Here is a 10,000-nt window from a genome sequence, read left to right on the forward strand (position 1 = left end):
AGACCAGGCCGAGAGGGATGTTAGCAGTGAGAGAAATGTGAAGACAAAAAGGAAGAGGAAATGATGAAAAAACGTGACACAGCAACAATAGAAAGAGGAAATGTGAAGAAGCAGGATAAGATTAGAGAAGGAAATATTGAGAGAAACTCATTGAAGGAAAAGGTTTCCGAGAAGCTGACCTGTTAAGTCAACTCACCTGTTGAGCGAACACACCATGTATTTATTTCGTGACACTAACACACTAAGTTGCTACCAGTGATACCAAATGAAAATCATCATCTCAACAGTGACAAAAATAAGCACCCAAAGCAGCACTAAAGCTCAAAATGAAAACATCTAAGATTGGATGGACATAAATAGTACAAATGAAGACAAAATGTTTTGTTAAGCTTGTAACCTGAAAAGGTTGCAAAATAAACCTGACAAGGTCAACTACAGTGAGCTGGTGACTGCAAACGAATGCTATCACTCGCCATAGTGTGTGCTAATGTATTAGCAGACTGCTAGAAAGAATGATGTACCAGGAACACAGATTTCTCTGCTGCCAATGTTCTCATCACTGAACCACAAAGTTGACCAACAGGCGGATCTCCTGAAGACTCTGCATATTTATATAAAAAAACAAAAAAAAGAGAGCATCTGCCGTCATGTCTTCTCTTGTCCTGCGACGCCCATGGCCTTCTCAGCTAGCCGCGACTTCTGCGGCCCCGAGGCGTGTGGGTCAGCATGTGCGTGCTGCAGCGCCAGGAAGGGGTTGGCCGTGATGGTGCCTTGGCCCTGGGCGCCGGGCAGCAGGTTGTTGATGGGCAGCTGAGCGGAGGAGAGCGGGATGGAGGGAATCTGGGCGGAGGAGAGCGACTGCAGCTGCTGGAGGTCCTGCTGCTGCTGCATCAGTTGGTAGAGCAACACCTGCTGCTGCTCCTGACAGAGAGAGAGAGAGAGAGAGAGAGAGAGAGAGAGAGAGAGAGAGAGAGAGAGAGAGAGAGAGAGAGAGAAAGAGAAAGAGAAAGAGAAAGAGAGAGAGAGAGAAAGAGAAAGAGAGAGAGAGAGAAAGAGCGAGAGCGCAAAGAGGGAGAAGGAGGAAATAAGGAGGAAAAGGAGGGAGCAAAGTGGAAACCGCAGGAGGATAAAGTGAACGTTTTAGACAAGAAAGGAAATGAGAGTTGGATAAGAAGGACAACAAAAAGGGATGAGAAGAAGAGCAGAGGAAAGTGGGATGAGCAGTGGAGGGAACAAAAAAAGAGAATAGTTAATAAGCTTGGTGATTTAGGCCATTGTCCAAAGGAAAATTGTAGCTCAATGTCTTTGTGTGTGTTTAACTGTGTGTGATAGTGGGGATGGCAGCGAGTAGTTGCAAGCCTGCCAGTGTGTGTGTGTGTGTGTGTGTGTGTGTGTGTGTGTGTGTGTGTCATACCGCTGAAGGCTGCGAGGCCAGCAGCTGCTGGAGCTGATGCTGCTGCAGGAGGAGTCTGTGCTGCTCAGACAGCAGGCCGAGCCGCGCAGCGCTGACGAGACAAAAACAACTCGCAGTCAGACAAACACGATAAACACTGTCCTCGCTCTGAGGACGTGGTGAGCTCTGAGCTAAATACATTTTAATACACAATTTCACAACATTAGAGGTTCTCAGCCGCAGGGCCTACAGAGCTGCTGACTGCCGCAAAATACAACATACTGTACATAGAACAAATGTGACAACTCATGAACTGGCCCTGGAGAACAAGCATGTTCCACGTATTACTATTTAAATATTAAGAAAAAAATGTAAGTCATCTTAAATGTCAATTTCACTTGCCAAAAAGCAAGAAAATGTGACCACAGAAAAAACACTGCGACACAACAACATCCTCACAGAATCTCTTCTGACAGACTTCAGGGACAGGAAGGAAACTGAGCTACAGGTTGTTGTGATGCTGATCTGTCTCACCTGTTCTTACTAGTTGCTGAGCTGCAACAATCCAACATGCAAGCAAAAAGGAAGCAAAAAGGAGAGCACACGATAAAGTTCACATTCATTCAACATCTTGGGACGAGACATAAGAGAGAGAGATGAGGTTGCCAGACATGTATGTTCCCTGACATTAGGAATGATTGTGGTGTTTTCAGTGCTTCAAGACGTGGTGACAGAGGGTCTGAAATCTCCAAAGTCTCAACGTTAAGCAACTGCACACATTTGGAGTGGAGGCCTGTACTCCACTGACAGCTACTGTTGGGGTGGGTGATATGAACTTGAAACACCATTGAGCATAATTGAGGTTAACTTTGTACTTGCTCCTGTAATTCAGTGTTGTTAGCTCCTAAAATTTTATTATTATTATTATTAATTCATGTTTTATCAGAAAAGGACATCAGAAAAAGCTTTCAGAAACAGCCATCAGACGTACCCATTATTAACAGGCAACATGACGCCGGTAACTGCTCCTGTAGTGTGTGTGTGAGGGCTGACGGTGCCCGCCGGCGTCTGGATCACCCCGTTCAGTGCCCCGACAATTCCCCCCATGCCCAATGCACTACCTGCACCCAGAGCCCCCATCAACCCCGCCACCCCGCCCAGCCCGGCTGGGGCCGTTCCCACAGCAGCGACCCCGTTCAGCTGCGGCTGGGGCGGGCTCTGGGAGACAGAGGGAGGGGTGGAGAGAGATGAGGTGGAGCCACTACTGCTGTGGCCACCACATGACGCACCGTCCTGAGAGAGAGAGAGAGAGAGAGAGAGAGAGAGAGAGAGAGAGAAACACCATTAATCACAACTCATTCTTTTGATAATATATTTAATCACAAATGTAAACTGATCACTGTAGTTCATCTAATTTACCATGTAATGAGGTGGTAAAATCATGACATTAGCTGGTATAACTAAACTTTAGCATCTGATGCACTTAATTCAGGCATTAGTGATATGTTATTGCTCCGTCTTTGTGTTGGCCGTTTGTTCTTACCTGAGCTGCCACAGGTAAAGATGAGTCAGTGGCTCCCAGCTGGCCTCCTTTCACATCTGCAACACAAATCAATGCAGGTTTATATTCGCTCTGTCTCAATTGCATCAATTATTCTGCTGATTATGTTTTAATCAATAACTGTTTATTTTATAAAATGACGATACATGTCTGTCCTAAGTTCTAGAAGCCCAAGGTGATGTCATCAAATGTCTTGTTTTGTAGGATATTTCATTTAAAATCATATCAAAAAAACAAAAAAAGCAACAAATCTTTATATATGAGAAGCTGAAGCCAGTGTGTGTGTGTGTGTGTACCAGCGCAGGCCGTAGTGGGGGTGAAAGGCACTGATAGCTGAGCGCTGAGTAGCTGCAGTCTCTCTTTCTTCATGGTCAGATTTTTGATCTGCTCCTCCAGCCTCCTGTTCTCCTCCTGCAGCTGGTGGAGGGACTTCAACATGCCCAGCACTGAAAGAGACGGAGAGAGAGACGAGGGGGACAAAACTCATTGATTTGAGTATTTGAGTGTAGTGGAGCAGCAGTACGTTTTGCTTCCTGCTAAATAAAAACATTTTGTAAATCTCTCCGCTCTGAGTTTTCAATTTACTGCCGTCCGAAATTCAAATTGGCAATGATAAAAATCATTCTGTCGCAGTGTGAGGTCAATGCAGGCTTTTTCAAAAAAGGCCCTGAACACCCACACACGCGTTTTGAGTTAATCTGGCTGATTAGACCTCTTCCCAGGACTGGGACTGTGTATAGACTGATTGACTGTCATCTTCCTGAGTCTCCTGTTAGCTTTGTGGCACCTAATAGGGCAGGACATATGACACCTTTATTATTCTTACTGGTAGAAAAGATTTGTGAACTAATAAATTCCCATCTAAGCTCCGGCCCACCTTTTAACCTAAGCAGAGGTCTAATCATCCAGAATGACTTAAACCCGCTGTGTGGGTGTTCAGAGGCTTTAAACTGGTCTTACCTACATTTTAGATGTAATATTTTGTACGTCTGGGATGACGCAGTATTAGAGTGATCTTTTCACAAGCAAGAACACAGATGCTCTGACTTTCTGAAAGGCCAGTGCTTCCTTAAGGCAAAAGCATGCAACTCTGCTACTCTTCCACACCACTTGTTGAAATACCCAGTGACTGATTAGACAGATGCACTCGACGGGGAGGTCAGAGGTCAAGATCAGCTACAGAACGGGGACCCTGGTGCCTGTGCAGACTCAGCGATAAGGAGTGACGAGGAGGATCTGCACACACAGGAACTTAGACCTGAGTCCAGAAGAAGGACGACCTTTTAACAACTAGGCCCCCTTCCCTTTTTCATTTCGACTTTATAGATCCCTGAAGGGATGTTCAGACAGGGAGATAACTGACAGTAATCGACAATAACAGTTAAAGTGAGGAGGTGACTGAAAAGAGGAAGTGGGAGAAGGCAAAAGGCTGATGGATCAATTGATAGGAAGAGAGAAATGGGGCAAAGAGGGAAAAGGTGGGAATAATGATTAGCTGTGGAGCTGGATATTGAAGCGCAATATTTTTCTGGGACTGACAGAAATGTGTGACAAGTACTGAAAGCTTGCACCGAATGTCTAGGACTTTGCTTTCTGTTGTTAAATGAAAAAAAAAAAAAAAACGATATTTCTCAGAGTAAGGTATGAAATAGTATTGCTTTGGTATCGACACTACAATGGCAATATCTCAAATGATATCCAGCCCTGTGTGTGAGAGTGCATTCTTGTGCGTCTTCAGGTGTGTTTTAATGTGTGTGTCCTCTCACCGTCTCCCTGCGCTCCCTGCTGCAGCAGGAAGCTCTGCCCTTCGTTCCACTGCCTCTCCAGGAGCTGCTCGATGCTGGTGGCCACCGGGGGCAGCGTCTCTCCGCCACCCGCCCCCGCCCCTGCCCCTAGCAACCCCGGGCCCGGCAACGACCCCGAGGAGTCATAGCGGATCTGCAGGCCACCAATGGGAGAGCTGAATGAACGGAGGGAGAGAGAGAGAGCATGGATAGAAAGAGAGAGATAGAGAGGTCAATGGGGAGATTAACGACCCAACATAAACGTCAGACAAACATAGACACTGCCGGCTATAAAACTACATCAATTTGTTGTTACAGTGGCCTCTAATGAAAAGGGGCCAGGCTTTCTGTCTGTGTGTGAGGCAGAGAGAGAGAGAGAGAGAGAGAGAGAGAGAGAGAGAGAGAGAGAGAGAGAGAGAGAGAGAGAGAAAGAGAGAGGGATGTGATAAATCTTGGTGTGTGTGTGTGTGCTGAGACAATCAGTTGAGTGTAAAAGAGGGGAAATGAGGGACAGCAGGAGAGAGTAGAAAGGACAGAAAGAGATGCGTAATGTTGGGGGGGAAAGTAAAAAACAAAGTAATGGCAAGATTTTGTCCACTTTTGAATCACACCACAAACTAAAATGCACTCAGATTTTGAGTGTCAATGTCACCGTATTATCCACGTTGGATGCAAAAAAATGTGTCAGCTATACTCACATTAAGATATTAAATTGCAAACTACAAAATCATCACGTACATAATCACGTCAAAATGTCATTAAATGTTCCACCAGAGAAAATCTGTGTCATTGTATTCTGCTTTTATAATATTTTCTTTTTAAATACAATTCATAGGGACAAATTATGTCCCCTAAATGCAAGATTTGAAATTATACAGTGTAACAAATAAACTAAAATCATGAAAATTGGAACCAACCTCATCAAGTGAAATTATCCATCCCTCAAAGAAGTTGAATCAAACATAAATGGATTGGTATCATCAATATTCCCATCCTGAGAGATCCATGCAAATACTCCCAAATGAAGGAGATGCAGAAAATCATCTGACTGTCCTTCCATGTGTGATTAAACCCAAGAAAAAAAAAATCTAACTGGAGTTGAGGGATGGTTACCACCTTCAAAAACACAAGTTATCGTTGGCTGAGAGAGCGAGAATTGCCGGTAGGGGTGAGAGCGAAAGGGAGAGTGTGCATGTGTGTGTGTGAGGAGTGAGAGGAAGAGAGAGGAGACGAGGGGCCAGCAGAGGGAAAAGCAGAGAGGGGGATGGGTGAAGGAGGTAGGAATGTAAATGGGTCGGTGGGGGGGGAGTGTGTGTGTGTGTGCACGCGCACTCACCGCGGGGTGGTCTTGGGAGAAGCTCTTATGGAAAAGCCCTGAGCTCCGACGCTGCTGCTGCCGTCTCCCACCTCCTGATCTACACACACACACACACACACACACACAATCGATTGCACATCTAAGACCAAGCTAGCTAAAGTTGAAAACACTGTGTGAAAACGACGTGCATCCACACTAACATTTTCAGGTCATTTTTGTAAAGTTCTCTGTCCACACTGAAACACCTGAACAATAGGAAAAGGGCTAAATCTCTTCTTTTGTTTTATTTTAGTGGGTAAGCAACAAAACTGTGCATCACAGCCAACATCTGATGAGAAGTGAGACAACAGCCTGGTTATTCTGCTGAGTCAGTACTGGTTAAACCTCTGTTCTGTGCCGTCCTGCTCTCTTAGATTACCTATACTGTGATTTAATACAACAAAACCTTAAAATATATTGATTTGTTTTTGTTTCTGTTTTTTTGTCATTTGGACTGTGGCTTATAAATATAACCTGTTAACAAGGCAAACAGTATTTCCTTTACAATTGCACTTGAGACAAAATTAATATAAATACAGCTTAATGACAGTATGGCTATATTGACATTTAAAATGAGGGTTAATAAAAATGTCTTCACCCTTATTTTTCTCTTGGGGTCCTGGAGACACTGGGCCATCTTTAAAATCTCAAACATTATATTTGACATTGTTTTATAGGCTTCATACTTGATGAATTTTACTTATTTTATAAAAAGTTCTTATAAACATGATTTTGAACCGATGACTCCAGCTATAGCACATGGTTAGATACAATGGATTTTCATATGCTCTATATCTGTGATTAGTGTTGACAGCACATTTACACAGGACAACCGCTTCCAAATCCAAATTATGTCTATTTGGAGTTAGACCACCTCTCTGAGGTCTAATTTAGCCCCTGACCAGGCTTACAGTACATCATTTTCCAGAAGCTCTGTTGTCCTCGTCCACACTAAAACATATTGAGTTAGTTTTCTGATTTATCTGTTCTGGAGACTGTGAGACATTGTTTTGGGGTGTGAAAAACGCCAGCTAAATGCCAAAACAAAGAGAAAATATTTCAAATTTAGCCGGCGTAGTGTGGACGTATCGTAACATTTCTGGCTCTGCAAACCCCAAAACTTTGTCTCTCTTCCCTTGTATTGCTTTCACACACACGCCTTCATTCAAACTGCATGTGCATTTTTCTCTCTCCCTCTACCTTCTTTGAGAGTCTGTATGTCCTCCCTCTGGGCCCCTGGCCAGACGCTTCTTTTCATTTTCCTCAGTGAGAGTAATGAATCACACATGCACACACACACGGAAACGCACACTTTTGCATTTACACACTCGTGCAAACTCCCCTCTACTTAAGACAGTCAATCCCAGCTTTTACCCCCACCAGGTCACCACTCTAGTCCTTCGCTCGCCTTCTTTTTCAAGTCCTTTTTCTCTCATAACCCTTTCTGTCCTGGCACCTCCCTCCAGACACTCAAAAGCAAAGACAAACGGCTGCCAAAGTAAACAGGCTACATGCACACAAACACATGCACACCTTGCACGTTTGTGCTCACATGACCTTTACTAGTACACAAACAGAACTTCACGCTTGTGTAGCTGTACACACGTGCTGTACACGACTGTGAGCTTAACTTTACGGTTGGGAAAGAATGGCAGCATATCAATGATTTTACCTATTGATTAGTCAATTAATTACTCAATTGACTGAAAATAAATCGACAACCATTTTGATAATCAATCATTTCAGTCAAATTTTAAGCAATCTAATATTAAATAATTAGTATGCTACTTTTTCCTTATTAAAAGGCTCAAATCTTAAATTCTACTTTTTACATAATCAAATAAAACATTTACCTAATATAAAAACTAATATTTTTCTGATAAAGTTAAAAAGTTGCCGCTAAGATGTGACAATTTGTTTCCAATGACACCAAACTTGTTTTCAGAACTACACAAAGCTTGCCTGTATGTGTAGAGACACAGAACTTCCCCACACACACACACACACACACACACACACACACACGCACGCACGCACGCACACACATAGCCCTGTGGCCCCCTGTCATTCAGCCTGATTAGTGAGTTGACCTGCAGGTCAGGGTGGATCTGGCTCTGATGACTGCTGACCGCCAGCAGGAACTACCTACCTTCCTCCTCCTTGCTCTTAACTCTCTCCTCTCCCTTTTTTTCTTTTTCTTCTCTCCTCTCTGTTCAACCAGATGTCTTGTATCAGGAAGTGGCCACTCTGATTACAACCACATCTTACTCCTTCATCAGCTCTTCTGCACCGGACAGACAACAAAACCACCTATTTTGTACTGCAGGAGCTCCTGCAGGCAGCTACCGGCTTTCTCTGCTACTCCTCCACCACACCACTACCTCCAATCCTCCTCTTTCTCTCACAATGAGACACTAAGTTTTACGTATAAATTATATGTGCCGAGCTGTTTGTGTTTGTGTGACAGAGAGGACGGATGAGAGAGGGCGAACAATCCTGGCATGTAACTGGAGCTGAGTGGGAGGAGCTTGAAAATATCACGAGTGCTGACCGTTGACCTCTCTGTGGGACCGAGGGGGCGTGACCTTTCCATTATCTCCTTCTTTCTCTTCCTAATACACATGCATATATTTGTCACATGCACACACGCACACATCGCCACATTAGGTATGTTGTCATACCTGCTGGTGAGGCCTCGGACTGGGCGATGAGTGCTGCCATGGCCGAGTTGGGATTCAGCCTGTTTCCAAACATGTGGGGGGGAGCGAGGTTGAAGACTGACCCTGGCAGACCGCTCACCTGTAGACAGAGGCACAGATACGGCTAAGAATAAGCCACGAGAAGCCATTTCACTGTGATTGAAATCATAGTTATTAGTCACTTAACAAGCCGAGTTTTTTTGTGTACCATTTTTGCCTTTATTGGATAGCTGAGAGTATAAAGACAGGCAGGAAACAAGGGGAGAGTGAGGAGTAAGACATGCACCAAAAGTCCCCCACGATGCAGTCATATGCTATGCGTCCTTACTAGAACTAAACTAGTGGAAATATACTTGTATACATGTTTAAAAAGAATTCTTCGTTGAATTAAATATAATTTTAGTGCTACAATTTATGATTATTTTTGATGAATTCTTACTTCAATGATTTACAATTATGAATTTATGACAATTATTTTTTCCATTTATTATAGTTAAGTGTATAAATTAAAAAAGTGAGAAAAAAGCCAATTGCAAATTTCCAGAGCCCAACAATCCAAAACAAATGAATTTAGTTGATAATGATACAAACAGTAAAAAAAAAGAGAGGACATTTTCACAGGCTAAGTAAATGATTGCTTAATAAATGACCCAAACCATTCATTGATTATCAAAAGTGCTGATTCATTTTCGGTCTATTTTATGTCCATTGTTTTAGCACTATATATTTATTGGAAAAATAACCGATGCTAAACCTGGATAGTAACAAAACAATGTCCTTTATATATGAGTGGGCGATTATTTTTTTAGTAAACTGATATTTAAATCTTATGTTGCATAGTCACAGGTGTTTCTTTGGTGTGTATTTTGCACAGCCAATAAGCTATAAATGTTTATTTCATTGTCGGGGAGGTCTAACTGGCATGTTATTACACATTTAATGAGCCTGAATCCAAAGCTGAGAATCAATCTGATCAATCAATGGTTTGAAAATGTAAAAATTCTCTGGCCTCCACTATTGATTTCGCTTTGTCACAAAGCATCTACATATTATTTCATGACAGTTTGAAGCTTATTTGAATGGAGAAAGAAATATATTGGAATGTGGATTTACTATCATTTCATGTATAAGTAACATGGATAAATTATGGATTCCCGTCTCAATATTCTGTTACCAACACACACATGCACACAGGGCTCAAAGTGC

General features: G+C 43.0%; 1 protein-coding gene across 5 annotated transcripts in view; it reads right to left on the bottom strand.

Annotated features, from left to right (window-relative positions):
- The window catches only part of mllt10 (MLLT10 histone lysine methyltransferase DOT1L cofactor), a 46,927-nt gene that overhangs the window by 609 nt on the left and 36,318 nt on the right, over positions 1–10,000 (bottom strand). For 2 of the 5 annotated variants that reach the window (XM_035999990.1, XM_036000009.1), the window contains 9 exons: positions 8,777–8,894; positions 6,075–6,153; positions 4,721–4,914; positions 3,251–3,400; positions 2,937–2,992; positions 2,388–2,686; positions 1,928–1,951; positions 1,415–1,505; positions 1–921 (listed from right to left, as the gene is read on the bottom strand). The exon at positions 1–921 is cut by the window's left edge and continues 609 nt beyond it. In XM_035999990.1, the coding sequence (XP_035855883.1) occupies positions 646–921; positions 1,415–1,505; positions 1,928–1,951; positions 2,388–2,686; positions 2,937–2,992; positions 3,251–3,400; positions 4,721–4,914; positions 6,075–6,153; positions 8,777–8,894 (1,287 nt within the window). In that variant the 3' untranslated portion in view covers positions 1–645. Of the gene's footprint in view, positions 922–1,414; positions 1,509–1,927; positions 1,952–2,384; positions 2,687–2,936; positions 2,993–3,250; positions 3,401–4,720; positions 4,915–6,074; positions 6,154–8,776; positions 8,895–10,000 lie in introns of all 5 variants that reach the window. The other 3 variants (XM_031281904.2, XM_036000003.1, XM_036000006.1) reach the window with 3 other exon arrangements.

Source organism: Sander lucioperca, chromosome 1, assembly GCF_008315115.2.
Source record: "Sander lucioperca isolate FBNREF2018 chromosome 1, SLUC_FBN_1.2, whole genome shotgun sequence".
Classification (NCBI taxonomy): Eukaryota; Metazoa; Chordata; class Actinopteri; order Perciformes; family Percidae; genus Sander; species Sander lucioperca.